The 20,218-nt window shown below is 37.6% G+C and overlaps 1 protein-coding gene across 1 annotated transcript in view; it reads left to right on the top strand.

Annotated features, from left to right (window-relative positions):
* Nucleotides 1-20,218, top strand: part of Zdhhc2 (zinc finger DHHC-type palmitoyltransferase 2) — a 62,971-nt gene that overhangs the window by 30,060 nt on the left and 12,693 nt on the right. Inside the window, exons 4-10 of the mRNA XM_032918486.1 lie at nt 4,270-4,390; nt 5,807-5,876; nt 6,532-6,564; nt 12,268-12,388; nt 14,394-14,526; nt 18,814-18,940; nt 19,293-19,385. Coding sequence (XP_032774377.1) covers nt 4,270-4,390; nt 5,807-5,876; nt 6,532-6,564; nt 12,268-12,388; nt 14,394-14,526; nt 18,814-18,940; nt 19,293-19,385 — 698 coding nt within the window. The remainder of the gene's footprint in view (nt 1-4,269; nt 4,391-5,806; nt 5,877-6,531; nt 6,565-12,267; nt 12,389-14,393; nt 14,527-18,813; nt 18,941-19,292; nt 19,386-20,218) is intronic.

The raw sequence follows: 20,218 nt of genomic DNA, 5'->3' as shown, positions 1-20,218 counted from the left end.
TACTCATATACATTAAATAAAAATTATTTAAAAAATTTCAAATTCAATGTATCTGAAAACATTAGGATCTCCTACTCAGTTCTCTGATCATATTCTTAAAGTGGTCCCATCTCAGTAATGGCAGTTACATCCTCTACTCTTCAGGCCAAAATCCATTGGGTCGTCTTTGACTGTTCTTCCTCCCTCATCCGTATCCAATTAGCAACTCAGCTCCAGGCATGGCTAGCTGGCGCCTACAGCGTGAACTCATGCTCCTCTCTGAGCCACATCCTCATCTCCGACTTATATATTTGCTGCATCATGTTCAGGATTCCTGCAACTACGTCATATAAGTGGCAAGCCTCCCAGCACACACACAGAAATTAATGACCATGAATTTATGACTTGATCAGACTTTTCTAGGTGATTTTTTTTTACATAAAACTGTATGTGTATGTTCACAGAACTGTGTGAGGTTAGATCTTACTTGATATCACTTTACATGTGTGTATGAGTGTTCATGTGTGTTCAGTCATCTTCAGAGGCCACAAGAGGATGTCAGATACCCAAGGAACTGGAGTTACAGGTGCTTTCAAGTCACTTTGGCATGAGTGCTACGAGCTCAACTTGGGTCTTCTGCAAGAACATCAAGTATTTAACCACTTAGCCATCCTTCCAGCCCATGTTGCTAATTTTGATAGTGGCATAATATTCTCATTGAAATGTGTAATACCTGATATAGTGATGCCCCATTTTAAAATGTTTAGGCTAACCCTAACCCCTTATTATATAGAGAGCTGATATTAGCATGTTGGTATGTAGGACTTTAACTGCCCACATCTTAAATTATTCCTTATTGAAAATTCTTGGATGTAGAATTACTAGATTAAGGAAATTTCAGTTGCTTGAGAAGTTGTTACCCAAAGGAATTGCAGTAATTTTCAATACTACCAGCTACATTAGACTCTTGGCATTGCTTACTATTATGAAAACTCTGTTAGCAACTTAGTAGACAGAATGTTCTATGTTTTAACTTGTACATTTTAGATTCTAGTGCATTTTTTGGTTCCCTTTAAAATATAAACCATGATTTTATTTTTGTATATATGGTTAAAATTGAATCCTAATTTAATCTGGGAACTATAGATGAGCTCAGATCTTGGTGTCTATTGCATTTACCAGTAAGAAGAAGGTAGGCGTTTTGGAGAAATGATTACATTTAGGATTATGCAGGAATAATGAGGGTGAGCCAAGGGCATTTTTAGTGCCAGAGAATAAGTACTCAGAAAAAATAGATATAAGAGAATGTGTCAGAGGAACACACAGAACAACAGCAGAAATTCCAGTGGAAAGATCAGATGATTTGAGCAGCAAAAACATCTGAGTATGCAATAAACATCTATGAGTCCTTAATTAAATCAATAATTGACTAAATTGATAAATAAGTAATAGAACAGAAACCTCTGTCCTATAGAAGACTTCTAAATAATTTCTGTAAATAATCAATCTTTTAGGAATGGAGGCATAAATTCCCCACTCCTTTATATAGGAACAAATTTTCTCAAAACAGTACAGGACAGAAAAGGAGGAACTTGAGAAAGATTCCAGTAGAAACCTCTGACAAAAGTTCCCTCATGCTGGAGAGGCTGCTCAGTGGTTAGGAACACTGGCTCTTCAAGAGGACCTGAGTTTGGTTCCCAGCACCCATATGGCAGATTACAATCATTGATAACTCCACTTCTCGGGGATATGATGTGGCAAACAAAAATCCTATGTTATGTTCATAATACGATATTATGTAGATATATACAGAGTATCAACACTAGAGTAGAAAAAGATATTCCAAAACAGAAGATCTGAATATCCGTGCTGAACTTTATGTGGTGTACATTAGGTAAAAATGTACCAGTATTACTTCATTAAAGGGCTAAACGTATCATGCTACTGTAAGATATTAATATAGGGAACTTAGTGATGGGCTGTATAGAAATTTTAAAAATTTACACTATTTTCTCAAAAAAAATTTTTAGTAAATCTAATGTAATTTTTTTTATATACAATAAAATTAGTGTAACAAAAGCAAAACCAGGTTGTGGGGAAGAACTGTGACGCCTGGAGACTAGAGACTATATCAGGAGTTACCAGCTGCACTTTCCAGCTCAGACCTTCAGCTCTGTACAGCTAACATCTTCTAATCTGTGAACTGACAGGACTTTGCATATCATATGTTCTGGAGGAGGGAACAGTGGAAGGGAGAACCATATAGCTCTATCCTATTCCCAGGTAGGAAGCTATTTTTGACCTCTGTGTTATGTAAGAATTTCACCAGCCTATATTTGACTTCTTGGAGCTGACCCAGGTGTTGTGGTTAATTTACTGATTTACATATTAAGCACGCCAGGGTCTTCCATGTTCAATGCTCCCCAGAAGTTGCTCCTAAGGTAAAAAAAAGACCCAGAAACTTGGTGAAAAGTCATAGAATGCTGATTATTTCAGTGCATATGACAGTTCTAAAAAGTCTTTTAATAAAACAATTTCCTGGCAGTTCCTAATGATGGATCTTAAATTGATTTCAGAAACGGCAATGGGGAAAGCTGGAGAGATGGCTTGATAACGAGAATGCTCGCTATAAGCCTGAGTACCTGAGTTCACATAGGAAGCATCTGTGCAATGGGTCTGCAGTATTATGATTGGGTCTAACAAAAAGTCATGCATACAAAAATATTATGCTAAAAGTTATTTACACCTGAAAGCTGAAGATATTTTTAAGTGTATTTCATGGAGGGGAAAGATTTAGGTCCGATGTCGTGACCTAATTTTTATTGACCCGTCACTGCATAAATGACTATGTCATCTTAATTTTTTTCTTTTAGTGTAAAAATTCTCTGAGCAGCCAAGACTAGCCTTGAACTCACAATCACCCTGTCTCAGTCTCTTGAGTGTTTAGATTACAGGCATGAAATGTCATGCCCAACTCCAGGTTGTTTTAAGTCTTTCTTTTAAAAATTATCTATCTAGTCTGTGAGAGCTTTATTAGTAACTCCTCCCTGTGAGGTATTTCTTAATATAAACTGTGTGTTTAAGGCAGCAATAGAGATCCATCCCTTTTATATATGATGCCCTGGATTTAATTCCAAGCACTGCCCAAGAAAGCATAGATAATGTACAATGTAAATAATAATCAAATAAAAGTGCCTAAGCAAACATTCAGCAAATAAACAGAATATTTTTATCTTTTCTGGCTGCTATAAACTTCACAGTTGTATTTCCCTGAACTCTCCAAGAGGAAACAACTCCTCTGCATTTTGTTTTAAGTATTTCCTTGTTCTTTATAGTCTTATTATATATGAGTGTTCCCTTATTGATAATATCCAGCCTGCTTGGCTTCCTGATTTTGAAGCTTTCTAGAGAATGTGTTCTATAAGCTAATTAGTTGTTGCTGTTTTCAGCAAGATACTGAGTGGGATATGGGCCTTCATGGTTGGACCATGGGGTCAGCACCAGTAGCATGTTTAAATGTATCCTGTCCTAATTAATCTACCCACTACCATCTTGTAGACATTGAACTGCAGTTCGTATTTTCCCCATTCCTCAGAATATCACTGCGGTTGATCTTGTACCTTCTGAACTTGTTCATAGGGGTCCATGCAGTACCAACTTAGGGGTTTTTGTCAGTGTGTGTGATTATTTAGTAAAAGCCAAAATAATTTTTTGTTTTTCTTGAATAGCTTATGGTTAATTAGTTAAGCCAAAGTGTCACTATAAGCAGTAAAATGAATACTTAGTTATTTGATTGCCAGAGGAGATTCTTAGTAACAACTATGCCTCCGTTCAAATATTCTTAAGTGCAAATATAGATCTGACTGCTTTGTTTTTTCCTTTTGTTTCTAATGGTATCCAAATGAAAAATTCATCTGTGGAGGCACGTATTTTTTAACTGAGTAAACTTATCTATTATGCAATTAATATTTTGAAAGAATTATTTGTTTTATAACAATTTTCTATATCCCATTTCATTTCACATTAAAAACACTTGGGAAATAGGTATAATAATTTGTATGCCATTATTATTATTATTATTATTATCATCATTACTTTCTTTTTTAAGATTCATAAAGTAGTTGTCTTCAAGGTTGAGACATGTCCAATCTGAAACTCTATTAACCTTCCTGAGTATACTATATACCATTAATATTTTATATTTTATAAGTACCTTTGGGTATAATAGAGCAGACAAATGTGTTGTCATTCCTTTGAAAATACTGATTAAAATTTAAATTTATTCCTCAGTTCCATCTCTCTTATGCAGAGAAAGAATTGCTGGAGAGAGAGCCAAGAGGAGAAGCCCATCAGGAAGTTCTGAGGCGAGCAGCCAAAGACCTTCCCATCTACACCAGGACCATGTCCGGCGGTAAGCCCTGATAATGAGGGCCTTGGAACAGCTCCCAAATAAGACGTGATGACACTCAGAAAGCATCTTCATATTCATAAACTGCCAAACATTCATTCGAGAATGCTGTTGGTATTGCTTAGGTTGCTATTAAATCTTTCCTGCACAGTTCCATAAAACAGAATGGAAACATGAGTCACACTGTGGCACAGAGATCTCAGAACTGACTCTAATTCTGTCCCTCCTACTTGGTCGTGACTTGGTGATCACATAAAGGGCTGCTGAAGTTTACATCCATAGTACAAAATTTGCTTTTAAAGTTTTAATTATGAATCTTCCTATTTGTATTTAAGGAAGCAATATGTACTGGGGGTGTAAAACTAATACTTTTGCAAATATTTTTTAATAAGATCAAAGCAGTAATTGCATGAGTTGTGTAAAATATAATTTAGGTATTGTTATCTGCCTTTAAAATGGGAACGAACTATTATACAAATAACTTAACCCTGCTTAGCTTATGTTTTACGGTCATTTAACACCTAACTAAGCCATTGTTTTAAAAAACCAACACACATGAACTACAGATAATTACTACCAAGACTTACCCAGACATGTTTTGTGGCTTTAAACGTCTGCCTGCCTCTCATGACCCATTAGCCCATTTGTTGAGTACGTAAAATATGGCTAGACCAAGATGAGAATTCTTAAATATAAGATAGGTGTTGTTTTCAACGATTTAGCATAAAAATGTAAAATGCCTCATTAATATTGCATTTGCTTTTAGCTCACATTAGAACCAAAGTCAGTCTACATCTAACACAATTTCCACCACAATCTGGTGCACTCTCTGAGGTTTGTGTAGAGGAACACCGTCTCAGAATCAGTCGTCCAGGTAGACTGTGCTCCCTGTGCTGTTGAAGAAAGGTGCCAGTGTTTCCTCCAAGAGCACAAATCCTTGATTGGAAATGCCTCTTCTGGGACCTGTTTATACTCTTGAATCATAATCAACCTAGATGTGAAGTCTTTTCCAACTTTTGCAACCAAAAGCGTGTGTTTATGCACTCTAGAGAACGTCTCTGTGGTGTTTCCTCACCCAGTTAGTCCCAGGAATAAATCGATTTAGCTGAGGAGCCTTTCTGTTGACCAGTACAAATGAACACAGATTCCCCTTGAGCTGTAGTTACTGAGGATGGAGAACTCAGAGACAAATGTCCCCAGGAGGTCTCCCGCTCTTGGAAAATCTCTCCAGAGAAGTCTGTCTCTAGGCAAATGCTTTCATGCTGTGTTTAAAGTGGGTTGAGTATCCTCCCCCACCCCCCTTTGAATCAAACTTACAGTATGCTTTTTAGAGTTTAAATTTGGGATGACGATGAAAAGCTATTTCATTGTATTTTTCAGTGACTTAAGTTTAAGACTAAGCGAACTCTTTGTTCCTAGCGATCCGATATTGTGACAGATGCCGACTTATAAAGCCAGACCGCTGCCATCACTGTTCCGTCTGTGATAAGTAAGAAAACCTTTGCTTCTCAAGCATCTCCATGATCGTGGGCGTGTTGTTCACCATTGAGCTACGGCTTCTCAGACTGTCACCACAGTCTGCATTCATGCTTTTAGGCCACTGTTAGAGACATGAGTGGACTATTCCTTGTATTAGCCGTAGTATAGATACAGTTAATGCTGCTCCCCCAGGGGACATAAAAGTGCACTCTTCTAGCAATTCCATGTGGCAGGTTCACTTAGCGAATGCCACGCGTCTGTTCTCTACCTGTAAAAGGACACCTTGATTGGCTTCACATACTTAAATACTGTTGTATATTTAATATGTGACAGAAACAGTAAAACTTGTCCTGAAGATTGATAGAAAAGAGCAAATTTTACATAGGCTTTGTGTAAATTTACTGAGGTTTTGCACGTTTTAATGCCAAGCACTCTTGTATTAATATAATAGCCTTTTAAAAAGAAAGTGATTTGTATCTTGAGGAGTGTACTTTGGAAGTTTTATTGTTCTATTATGACTAGAGACAGCTATAATGTCCCTTTTAGATGAGAATGTCTGTCCTTACTGTATTCTATTTTTAAATAAATGATTCTGTAGTTTTCTACATGCCACAACTGTTGGAAATATCTCATAAGGCATCGTTTTATTTTTTGGGTATTTTTAGATGTATTTTGAAGATGGACCATCATTGCCCATGGTGAGTATGAACCTATAATTAAAACAAGTTATTATCAGTTACAAACTTAAAATAAATCGAGACACCTTTTACAAATCTTTTTATTAATTGGTTACCTTACTTGTCCTAGGAGGCTTAGTTTCAAGTACTTAATTAGTTTCAGAGAGCCTCCATTTGGGAGAATTTTCATTAAATAATTTTAAAATCGGTGTGCTAATAACATTGAAGCTAATTTTACATGTTTTACATGTACAAATGGTATTCTTTTTATGTACATATATAAACACAGATGCACTGAAATACTTTCCAGAAATATAAATGCTCACATATTAATTATATACCGTGATACTTCAACAGAAGTTTATAATACTCTTTAACAATTTTTAAAAGTTCAAGGAAACTGCATTTGTGGGTAGAATAGTAAACAAATACACAAATATGGTTAAACAAGATTTTCTACCTAAAACTCATTCTTGATTTTTGTTTTTTTTTTTTTTTTTGTTTGTTTTTCTTACTTCTCAGTCATTAAGTAAAGTGACTTTGTGGAGGGCTATCTGAAAGATCTGCTAAGGGAAGTCAACTCTCCTATTCTTGTTACTGTTTTGCATTATGCGTACATGTTAATCATATTAGGGTTGCCATGGCCGAACTCAAGCATTAATTATAATTATCGCACAAATTTTACTTCTCCCATGGGTGACACACTGAAGAGATATAAATGCTCTTAAGTCCACACTAGGCAGTTGGTAATATCTATAGGTAATGATTTTTCTAGGAACAGGAGAGAATAGGGGAAGGTTAAAGTCTATGTATTGGAGATCTCTTATGATTATACCTCTCTTGTTTCTTACTGAAAGTGTTAAGAGTAGTCAACACCTATCAGAATGCTGGTCTTCTTTTACAAATCTGTATAAACGACCCCTCTTTGTACTAATTTACACACATGTTTGTTCTTTTGTTCCCTATTCTTTTCTCTCAGCACACTCTCCCACCCACCTGATATCCACAATTATAAGTTTTCCTGACCTTCATCTGTCTTTTCCCTGTCTTCCTTTGCGCCCACTACAGTTTTCTCATAGGGAGCAGCTCCTCTGTTTAAAGACCTCCCCCAGTCTCAGAACCCTGTCTCCATTCCTTTACTTTCCCATCATGGCTTCTTTTTACCTAAACAAGATTGCTCATCTCACACGGTCAATCCAGAAATGCCAGGACATCCCAACCTCTAGGATGATCCTTTCAGCCAGTGAGAGCCTGACCAATAACCCAACTCTATCGACACTTTTTCCTCACCTTTTTTACGGTGATGGGGATTAAACCCCGGACCTTGAACATGCCCTAAGATACATCTGCAGTTCTTCTTACCATCTTTATCTAAAAACAAACACACAAGCCCACCTACCTGTATCCAAGCTGTTGTCTCGGGGTCTTCTTTGAGGAGAGCTCACATCTAGGATTCTCCTGTCTAGATTTCTGTGCAATCTAAACACAGTGGGCAGTAGAATCAGGCCAGACAGCTGATGCCAATCTTTCCACTTAAATGAGAGGTTGTGATGTAAAGAATGGGGAGATGAGACAATCAGATTTGTCCCAGGTCAGTGCCTACCATTCAATATTAGATACACACACTTTCAAAGCTAGAAAATAGTGACTTACGATAATCCAACAATTCATATGTCACAGTGAGAAAGGAGGATAATTTCACGATCTTTCTAACTTAGACAGATCTTATTAAATAGGTAAACAAGAATTGCATGATGACTGCAGCTATTAAGAGATAAGCTTGCACAGCATAGCTTCTTCAATCTCAAGTTCATTGAACTCTCTCCTGCACTGATGTTTCCAAAACTGCTACCTTTGTTCCCACAGCGTCTTCCCGCACCCCCTGCAGAAATCAGCAGCTGTGTCAGTATGTGACTACTGGACGCGAGGTGTCTTATATTCTTTAGGTGCCAATCCAATGCAGCATCCGACTTTTTCCTTTTTAATTTTTAGATGGGATGAGCTGGGTGCTCAGCCAGTATGCATGAGGCCTTATGTTTAATATCCGGCAGAACAAAAAAATTAGGAATTTAATTTTAAAATAGAGAGCTAAGGATGTATCCCAGTGGTAGGGCACATGCATAGTAAACAATGAAATCTGAGTTCATCCTCAGTACTCCCCCCCACCAAGTACAGACAAAGTATAGTGTGGTTCTAGAGTCTGTTTTTACTTCTTCCCTAATTCCAAAGAACCACTTTTGGTATTGTTATGGCTACTGTTTAGGTTTAAATTGTCCATGTATATGTTTGTATATGCATACATACATGTGCGTGATCTTTCCCTTAACAACAACAACAGCAACCCTACAAATGGCCACAGAATTGATAGATTGGACGTGGATCATTTGTCCCATTCACTGTATTCTGGAACTGTTTTCACACCAGTGTATGAAAATCGTTTTACACCTGTTATCTGAATACGATTTGTTGAAGGGCTTTTAGGACATTATCTGGATATACAGCTGACTTTTTATATAGGTCTCGTATATGGTTTTGGACCTCAGAGTACATATCGACCCTGAGACTTTGAAGCATTAGATAAACAGTGCCTGTCAGGCTTTGTATTCATGGACTTGCAGGTCTGCTTGGACACTTAAAACTACCCATTAGGATTTAGGAGATCAGCCTCACACCTGTCTTTTTAACTAAATGAGAGTTTCTGTAGTATTGATCTTATTGGATTTTTTTCTACTGGATGAATTTTTTTCCTTTAGCATACAATTTTAATTAATTATATTTATAAGACTTTGGTGCAGTTACCTAATAACTCCTCAAATAGAAGTAAATAATTTTAGTTTCAATATATTGAATGCCCACTGTGTTTTAAAGACCATGCTTTTTTTTTTTAAAGTTATCTTTATTTACTGATAACAGAAAGAAATAATACCGTTGGCCCTAAGGCTCAGCAAAGTGAAAGAGTGGACTCAAAGTTGCACAGTGGTTCTGTTTGGGGGCCTTGAAAGCTACTTTCTTTCCAATATCCTTTAGTCTCTTTCTAGTTGTATTCAGAAAGCCATTTCTGTGAAACAGCCCATAGCTAGCTAGCTTTACACAACCTTAAAATGATATAACCCAAAATGTGTTGTTTCTGCCTACACATCATTGTTGTCCTCCCTGGGGAATGCCGTGTACAGCCAGATCCTTCTAGGGCCAAACTGAGTCTATAGTAGGCAGTTACAATGTCTACCCAAGAGCTGTCCGGAAAAAGCGTGCTGTTATTGTTCAAGGAAAACACCCTCTTCTGCTTCCTCTTGAAATAGGTCTTCCAGAATCATCTATGTACATATATCAAATGGTGGAACACTAAGTTTTGACTCTTGGTTCTTGCGTGGCCAGTTACCCCAAGGACCTTGATCATGAGTTACAGTAGGCTGAATCACGTGCTATAAAAACCTGATCATAATCGTTTTCTTTCTGTAAAAGTGTTCTTATCATTTAGTAAAAAACCTTCTGTTTGCATCCCTTCAGAAAGAGACACCGTGGGCAGCAGTCACTGTAACTTGGTTCACAAATACCCTCGCTTATACCCATCCAGCCCCTCATTCAACCTCTGTCTATCCACTCTACTCCTTGAAAGCAACACCAGTAAAGTGAAGGCAGTAATATCCTGCATTCTTTGGAGAGAGATCATTAGAGGAAGACTGTACAGGGCTGTTTCTAATATTCTTTCTTGCCATTTTTTTCCATTCCGGTGCCATAAAAAAACAGTCTCAGAGATCTGTTTGCATTCCCACTGGGCCCTCCAAAGCTGCAGTCGTAACTGTTAACAAGTCGAGTGCATCTGCCATTTCGCTTATCAGTGAATTGCTTCTCCATGGACACAGCCCTTTAAGTTCAAACATAAGACTCGACTGTTGCTTATGCTTTTTGAGGCACAAGAACAAAATTTATGAGAACATAGGTTGTTTTCAAACAAAAAACAAGAAATGAAAAAATGTATTGTTTCATTGCCAAGATCCACAGAGAAAGGCAGGCGAGGAGGAGGGGAGGGGGAAGGGGGACTCAAGAGGAAACAGGGACTGGGAGGAGAGGAAGCAGGAGGCAGACACTGTATTCAGTGATTTGTCATCCAAGCTCACTGAGTTAACTCCATCATCTGCATCAGTCAGTTCAGCTACAGAGGGTGTTAACGTTTGTAGAAGAGCGTGGAGCCATGCCCTCATTTTATGGGAAGCAGAGAGAATAGCTACACACCGAAATGTCCTCGTTTTTGTGTTATTGGTATTTATAGTCGTGATTCCACCCCCCCAGCCCATCCTCACAACTATCTAATGTCAAATGGGCATTACACTCTGTCCAGCTGGCCTCCACACCTCTGCTTCTTAATTCTTTGATTTAGTACATATTGATCGATCATTTGTTAACTGCCATGATGATATGCAGTGAGGTGCACTGAAGGGACTTCAACCAAATTTGGGGAAACTTAAGAGACTTCGACTTACTTGATCATAATTCGAATAGAATCTAGAGATCACCTAGTGAACTCCCCACATCTGCTTGCCGCTTTTGGCTTAGTCACAAACTCTCTACCTTAACGTGTGTATTATTTTGTAACTCATTGTATATGAGGTGCAGCGACTTTCACTGTGGTTGATTAAAGCAATATTAAGAATAACATATTTGAAATGTAAATAAGAAATACCCAATTTAATAAAGATGGAAAAAAGGGGGGAAAAAAGAAACACACACATATGTATGTATATATGTTGAGTGTATACAGAGAAAATATTCAGTAGTCACATGTCCAGAAAATATAATACCAAACTCAATTCAGTACTGGTGTTGAAACAGGTCCAAAAAGGGATCTGAAGTTCAATAATTGTAAAATAAAAATAAAATTTAACACAGCATTCATACTTCTAGGTCATTCTCTAAAAATATTAAAATGAAAAAGAATCATTGCTATCTTATTCATTACTGTGTTCACAATGACAAATATATCTGAGCCCATGTATATCTAAGGATGCAATATAAGTAAAATATGGTAACATATACAATAAATTGTAATAAACTACAGCTTACAGGACATAAATTTAAATGTTGAAACTGTGAGTGAAACTTGAGAATATTGTGCTAAGTTCAATAAGTCAGATGAAGGAAGACATATTAATCTACTTCTCTGAGGACTCTAAAATAGTGAAATTTATAGCATCAAAGAGTATGATGGAACATATTAGGTAAAAGGGAGTGAGAAAAAAAATCAGTAATTACTGTCAATAGACATAAAATTTTAGTCAAACAAGATCAACAAATTCCAAAGGGTAAAGAGAGACAGCTCATTAGTTTGGATCACTTGTTACTCTTCTGAAGGGTTGAAGGTGGATTACCAGAACCCACACGGTGGTTCACAGTTGCCTGCAACTCCAGCCCAAGGGCATTTGGTGTCCCTTTCTAGTCTACATAGGCACCACATGCACATGGTGCAAAGACATACATGTAGGCTTAATATCTATGCATATAAAATAAATACAAATTTATAAGAATAACATATTGAATATCTAAGGGCAAAAGTTCCTTTTTATCATGTTTGAAAATGTTACTGTTCTTTATGAATGAAGTACTGATGAGTTTTAAATGAATATAAACCAAAAAAAAAAAAAAAAAAAAAAGCTATGCTACGTTTAAACATTTTTATCCCTAGTCTGGAGATGTAACTCACTAAGACTCTTTCTGTTTTGTTGGCAGGGTGAACAATTGTGTTGGATTTTCAAATTATAAATTCTTCCTCCTTTTCTTGGCTTACTCTCTGCTGTACTGCCTTTTCATTGCTGCTACAGATTTACAGTATTTTATCAGATTTTGGACAGTAAGTCATCACTTCAGTGACTTTCCTATGCATTAACATTCAACAGTGAGTTATTGCAAACCCCGACTTTATAGGGTTATTCTGTGTAGAGTCAGGCCTCCATACTCATGGTCTGTGTTTGTGTGTTCACCATTTCAAAATTTATTTATAACTCCCAGCCAGTGTACTCCGAGCTTCCTCAGTAGATTCTAGACATGTCCATATTTGCACAGTGCATGTATTCCTAGTTGAGGTAAACAAGGTATTATTATACCATATGCATCCTCAGCATCCTTTAAACAAGTATCTTCTCCCAAGGTCTGTTTGCTTTCATGTTTTGTTGTTGGGTTTTTGTTTGTTTGGTTTTTTAATCTTTTGTTGATTTTACAAGTACAAAAATTATCTTTATACATACTAATGAAATGCTATCTATTATTTTAAATGAGACAGGTGTGTCTTATGGAGAAAATACATGCTTTATCCAGACATTAATTATGGTGCTGTTGTTCAGAATTTCCATATCAAGAAGTCAACACGCTATATTAAATAAGGGGTATTCGGATAAAACCCCACATCAAACGAGGTTTTGAATTGGTCAGGAGATGCCTAAGGCACTGTGAAAGAGAAAACCAGCCCCATGTTCCCCCAAGATCCAAAGTTCAAGGCAATCTTGTGCAGCCTAACTCCAGTGAATAATGAGAATTGATTAGATAAGCACATATGTTTTTCAGTATTTAAAAATAGAAGTGTTTTCTCCTCATGTATTAGATTATCTTTTAAACTGTTATATCCTGGTAGTTCAGTTGATGTTTGTTTGTTTGTTTCGCACTATATGTTTTTAAAACAAGTCAGAAACAAATTTAGAGTATGGAAACTGTGCAGAAACATTACTGCTGAGCATGACATGTTTGTTAGAAAGCGTTCCAGTCCTTGCCAGGGTTGCTTCTCACTGAATTTTTTTTGTTTTATTCTCATTAAACTATCTTTCATTATGGCAAGAATTTCTGAATTGTTGGGTAATTAAATGAGGTGTAAACCAAATTGAATACTAAAGAGTTATTGAATGCCTACTTTGTGTTGGTCCCATTGCTAAGAAACAGAAAGACACAGGTGGGTTGGTGTGTTTCTAGCATTCAAGGATACTTCCGGTTTGCGGCTGATCCCTAATGAATGTCTACCAGACTGTAATCTCACTGCCCTCTATTCCTATGGGTGGTTTTCTTTTCAAACTCGGAACACATCAGAACAGAAAAGACCAAAGTCTCTGTTGTTCAGAGCTTACTGTCAAAAGCTGCCAGTTGAGGTCTTATCACCTATATCAATGGTGAATACACAAGGAAATGAAACAGGATGGTCATGTGAGAATGGGAGGTCTCTGGCGTATCTAGTGCTCTGCTGGAAGTTAAGCCCCAGCCTTTCAGTCTAGAGGCAGCTCATCTCTCTTGGTTTTTCAGAACTGGCTGGTTTCAGCCCCTGGCTATTAAAAGTATTTCAGACAGATGTTACTAACGTTGATCTTTCTCTGATGTTATTGCCAGAGCTTGAAGCATTCATGTGGGGGGTGTCTCCTGTATTCTTTTAGTTGATGTTAGTGTTTATAGTAATCTACAGTATCAATGAGAATAGGAACTAAATGCAACTAATCTTCATTTTTCTGGCATTATAATAAAAATTATTTAAACATTTATTAATATGCGGCATGCTAATGAAATGTTCAGTTTCTTTTATCTTGTTTCCCACTGGTATGGTTTATGCTGCCATGTTTTTTTTTCCTGGAATTTGATTTGGTTATGCAAAGCAAAATAAATATTCCAACTTTAATCTTTTCTGAATAGATGTTCATATACCAATAAGCCTTTAATTTAGTACAAAATAAATACTTTTCCCCTTAAAATTTAGCATGAAGCTATGTGTCATTTTCTAATTGTAAATTATTTTAAAAAGACAATCATATAAATGAATTCATAATTGTAGGGGGATATTCATTCTGTTGCTAAAACATTTTGTTTTCTGCCTTTCCTTACAGAATGGTCTCCCTGATACTCAAGCCAAGTTCCATATTATGTTTTTATTCTTTGCTGCAGCTATGTTTTCTGTCAGCTTGTCCTCTCTGTTTGGTTATCATTGCTGGCTAGTCAGCAAAAATAAATCTACATTAGGTGAGTATCGAACTATTACAGAGAACAAACCTTTAAATACATAGGCAGTCAGTCACTAAAAGTTGTCATATTCAGAAGTCATCAACCTGTCTTGAAATAGCAAAAAAAAAAAAAAATCTTCCTCATTTGCTACATGTTTTGAAATGTCATATGGACACATGTCCATTCTTTGCATATATTAATTGACTGTGCATGGTATGCAAAGCAGTATTTATGCAGAGGGGAGGACAAGGGAAAAGCAACCAGTTGAGGAGCACAGAGGCAAAATTCAAACATAAAAGTAACTTTAAAATGCAGAGTGCTTTGAAAGAAACGAACAGGCCGTGACGAGGACGTAGGACAGACAGGCTGGAGATGGCTCCATTTTGAATGAGTTGTCAAGGAAAACCTCACCCCACTAAGAAATATTCATTTTGAAAAGTTAGCCATTGAAACAGCCAGAAGACTGTAGGCACAGAACAGAGTCTGTTAAGCTTTACTGTAGGCATAAGTTTTTCTCAAACTACCTTAATAAGTGATCAACCTCCCCTCTAGCCCACCGCCCATCAGAAGGAATGGAAAAGGTAAGTTCTTCAGACACGGAGGAAGTAGACCTGTTTAGAAATAGCTTTGGGGGTGAGCCCAGTCTTCGTGGTCAAGATATCAGCAGTTCAGTCCAGTAGCAAACACCAAACACGAATCAGACGCTGCAGTCCAGGTCACTTGGCAGTCACCACACACAAACCAGCAAGGGTGGTTCAATCCAGAAGAAAGCCCAAGGCTTGCCAACCAGCCTGAGGCCACAAGAGTGGCATGAAGCTACAGGAACCTCATGAGAAGTGTTTTGAAGAGTTTCTCTCTCTGGCGTCACCACAAGCTCAGCAACAAGCAGAGCTCAGCTACGCAATGTAAGGTGAACCAATAGCAAGGTAGAGCAAAGCAAACCCATGTTCAAGCCCCCACTACCATGGGGCCATATTTATATGGCCTTCTGAACATCATGCATCCATTCTCATGTTTGCTTGAGCAAAACGTCCTTCCACTTGTGTGCCCTGGCAAACGTCACTTGATACAACTGACTTTCCAAAGATAACATAACAAAAGTTTCCACTTCACTCTACAGACAAGAAGTGGTTATCGTTGTTAAACAAAATCTAGAATCATCTGGGAGATTGCCCCAGATAAGGGGGCTGGAATTGTCTTAATTACCTTACTTGAGGTAGGAAGACCTACCTACTGTGGGTGACGTCATTCTCCAGCTTGGATCCTGAGCTGTATAAATGGAGAAAGAGACTGAAAGAGCAGCAAGCACTCATTGTTCTCGTCAGCTGAGTGCGGATACAATGTAACTACCAGCTTCAAGCTCCTGACAGTGCTGCTTCTCTGACATGGTGGTCTATAGCCTGGAACTGGATTCAAAGAAACACTTTCTCCCTTACGTTGCTTTTGTGGAAATATTTTATCACAGAATCAGGAAAAGAAATTAAGACATAAGGCATGAAACAGGCCTGTCTAGCCAGGGTTTCTATTCCTGCACAAAGCATCATGAATAAGAAGCAAATTGGGGAGGAAAGGTTCAAAAGGTTCATTCAGCTCACACTTCCACATCGAACGTTGTTGTTCATCACCAAAAGAAGTCAGGACTAGAACTCACACAGGGCAGAAACTGGGAGGAAGGAGCTGATGCAGAGGCCATGGAGGGATGCTGCTTACTGGATTGCTTCTTCTAGCTTGCTCAAACTGCTTTCTTACAGAACACAGAACTACCAGCCCAGGGGTGGCACCACTCACAGTGCACCCCTCTCCTCCCCTTGATCACTAATTGAGAAAATGCCTTACAGCTGGATCTCATGGAGGCTTTTCCTCAAGGGAAGCTCCTTCCTCTCTGATGACTCTAACTTGTGTCAAGTTGTCACAAAACACCGGCCAGTTCAAGGCCTCAGAGAGAAAGGCCCACCTCCAAATGTCCATATTAAGAATGAAGAAATATCTTAAACTGGTAACTGTGTGTATGTACTGGGAGGTGCCAGTAAAAGGAGGGCAGAGTAAACTCAAATCTAGCAGAGAAAAGGAGACAGTGAAGACAGGGGATAATAGAAAAGAACTTAAAGAAAAGAAATGAAGCCAATAACTTTTTTTTTCTATTTTTTCATCTTTATTAAATTGGGTATTTCTTATTTACATTTCAAATGTTATTCCCTTTCCCGGTTTCCAAGCCAACATCCCCCTAGTCCTTCCCCCTCCCCTTCTATATGTGTGTTCCCCTCCCCATCCTCCCCCCATTACCGCCCTCCCCACAACAATCACGTTCACTGGGGGTTCAGTCTTGGCAGGACCAAGGGCTTCCCCTTCCACTGGTGCTCATACTAGGCTATTCATTGCTACCTATGAGGTTGGAGCCCAGGGTCAGTCCGTGTATAGTCTTTGGGTAGTGGCTTAGTCCCTGGAAGCTCTGGTTGCTTGGCATTGTTGTTCATAAGGGGTCTCGAGCCCCTTCAAGCTCTTCCAGTCCTTTCTCTGATTCCTTCAACGGGGGTCCCGTTCTCAGTTCAGTGGTTTGCTGCTGGCATTCGCCTATGTATTTGCTGTATTCTGGCTGTGTCTCTCAGGAGAGATCTACATCCGGTTCCTGTCAGCCTGCACTTCTTTGCTTCATCCATCTTATCTAATTGGGTGGCTGTACATGTATGGGTCACATGTGGGGCAGGCTCTGAATGGGTGTTCCTTTAGTCTCTGTTCTAACCTTTGCCTCCCTATCCCCTCCTAAGGGTATTCTTGTTCCCCTTTTAAAGGAGTGAAGCATTCGCATTTTGGTCATTCTTCTTGAGTTTCATGTGTTCTGTGCATCTAGGGTAATTCAAGCATTTGGGCTAATATCCACTTATCAATGAGTACATACCATGTGTGTTTTTCTGTGACTGGGTTACCTCACTCAGGATGATATTTTCCAGTTCATCCATTTGCCTATGAATTTCATAAAGTCATTGTTTTTGATAGCTGAGTAGAATTCCATTGTGTAGATTACCACATTTTCTGTATCTGTTCCTCTGTTGAAGGGCATCTGGGTTCTTTCCAGTTTCTGGCTGCTATAATATAACTAATTTGACAATGCTTAGCTACTAAAAATCAAGTAAAAGAGATATTGACAAAGTTAGAGGTGAGGGTAGCATTATTATCAACTTCGAAGTTGTGAAAAGATGTTGAGTGGATTGTGGGAAATGCTGCCAGTTGGAACAATGGTTACCTCAATGTGGTGGAAAATGACCAGAAACAAAGCATCACCCTGAGAAATAGCAAGGCTATGTAAGCAAGATCCTGTCTAATAAAGAAGTTTTGTTAAACATGAATATCCAGGATCAACAAGACTTCAGATCTTATAGCATCATGTTTCTCAGTGTCTGACTTTGCTGGTTAGATTGTCTCCAAAGTGATGGGCAAAATCTTTCTACTTCCAAATGTAATGATATCCTAAAGTTAAGGTTTTAGAGTCTGCTTTGCAGGGTTACTCAAGAGGAGAATGTGGCGTTGCGTTGTGACAAGAACATCATCAATGGCCTTGCAGACGTTCCACATCTGCATTTGTTATGTGACCGTGGGCAATTCTAATGTCTTCTTAGACCGCAGCTTTGATACATGGAGTGGACATAACCGACATGTCCGTTTGGGAATTGAAGTTTTGTTTGGACAAGCTGGCTATAAAGTGTATTTTTGGGTCAATTGAAAAAAATTATGATGAGGTAAAAATTTCAATGACGTTAAAAAATGGATTTTTTTAATTTAAGAGGTTATCAAGTATACTTAAAATATACTTACATTTTATTTAAAATACATTTCAGTGTTTCAATATTATTTAGTATGTCCACCCATTTATATTTAGAAAGGTAGGTCAGTGATTAAAATAACAAAACAAAACAAAACAAAAAAACCCACTTGCTACAAAGGCTGATAATCTGAATTCAATCCCCATATTCCATATAAAGGTGGAAGGGAGAGCCCTATGCACAGAATTATCCTCTGACCTACACACACTAATAATAAAATAAAAATCTGGATGGTATGAATTTTAATTTATTTGTTCATTTGTATCTTCTAATTTTCTTTTGTGCACTTGTACTCTTATAATAGTGAAAAATTAAAACAGACCTACTCATTTCTTAATATTTTAAACCAGAATCGACAACCTGAGTTTCAAGACTATGTACAGTACCCATCAGTTGTTGGAGTTCCCCTGCTACACTTGTTTCAGTATTATGGGGTTGCTAGTATATACATTCCGAATTCATAGTATCACTTCTCTGTTCCTTTTAGAGGCATTCAGAAATCCAGTATTTAGACATGGAACAGATAAGAACGGATTCAGCTTGGGTTTCAGTAAAAACATGCGACAAGTTTTTGGCGATGAGAAGAAGTATTGGCTGTTACCAATATTTTCAAGGTACTTTGTTTTGAAAGTTTTTTTTAATTAATTCAAATTAATAAAAGTGAGCACACACAAGACAGAGTTAAATCTGTTGTTTTTCTTCACAGGGGTGTCTAGAGCAGTGTTTCTCAACCTGTGGGTCATAACCCCTCTGTAGATGGAATGACCTTCTCAAAGGGGCTGCCTATCATAACTCGCAAATGAGATGTTTATATTATAATTCATAACAGTAGCAAAATACAATTAGAAAGTAGCAACAACATTATTATATGGTTGGGGAGGTCACCACAATATGAGGAATTGTATTGAAGGGTCATAGCATTAAGAAGGTTGAATGTTTTTCTTTCTTTTTCTTTTTAAATTGCAGTCAAGGTGATGGCTGTTCCTTTCCAACTTGCCTTGTTAACCAGGATCCTGAACAACCTTCCACTCCTGCAGGACTAAATTCAACAGCGAAAAAGTAATGCTACTTTTTCTTCCCCCCAGTTTATTTTCAAGTGAGGTATTTTAGTGTGTTGTATCTTTTGATTCTGTGTTCCTTTGAGAAAACTATGTTAAAGGTGAAGGAAATTTTACTATAATGGTTTCCACTTGAAAAGATGGAGGGAGACAGTGGTATAGTAAAGAGGATACATAGTTTCAATTACATTTCATACAATTCTGTTCATAGTGGCCACAGTAAGAAAACGGTTGTTAAATCTCTAAACATTTTAATTGAATAAAATATGTTGCGATTTTTGGTTTTGAGCCTAGCATTTCAAAAGAAACAAGATGCTATCTTCTTTTCTTTTAGAAGGATACTTACATCTTACTGTGAATTTTTAAGAGATTTATTTATTTTATTTGTGTGCTAAGTGTTTTGCCTGTTGGTATGTATGTGTACCACATATTAGCCTGGTACCACAAAGTCATAAAAGGGAGTCAGATTTCCTGGAGTTACAGACATCTGTGTGAGGCACCATGTATATGCTGGGAACTGAACACAGGTCCTCTGCAAAAGCAGAAAGTGCTGCTGACGGATGAGCCATCTCTCCTCACCTTATATAGGAATTTCCAACATTTTGAAATATTTTTTATATATTTATGAAAAGCAACATACCCTGATTTTTAAATGAAAGTCAGTAACAAAAACATAAGCATGATATCATTTATAAAACTTTAGAGTTCATTCATAAAATTTTAAAAGTTTTTCTTCATTTCTATAATTTTAGTTGCACTGGGCCAGTTACCCTGTGGATACTTCGTATTGATTACATTGCTTTTTCCTATGGATTCTGGAGTGTTCCCAGAATT

Source organism: Rattus rattus, chromosome 13, assembly GCF_011064425.1.
Source record: "Rattus rattus isolate New Zealand chromosome 13, Rrattus_CSIRO_v1, whole genome shotgun sequence".
NCBI classification, from domain to species: Eukaryota; Metazoa; Chordata; class Mammalia; order Rodentia; family Muridae; genus Rattus; species Rattus rattus.
Note: the sequence above shows the minus strand (reverse complement) of the source record. Positions and strands in the feature narration are given on the sequence as shown.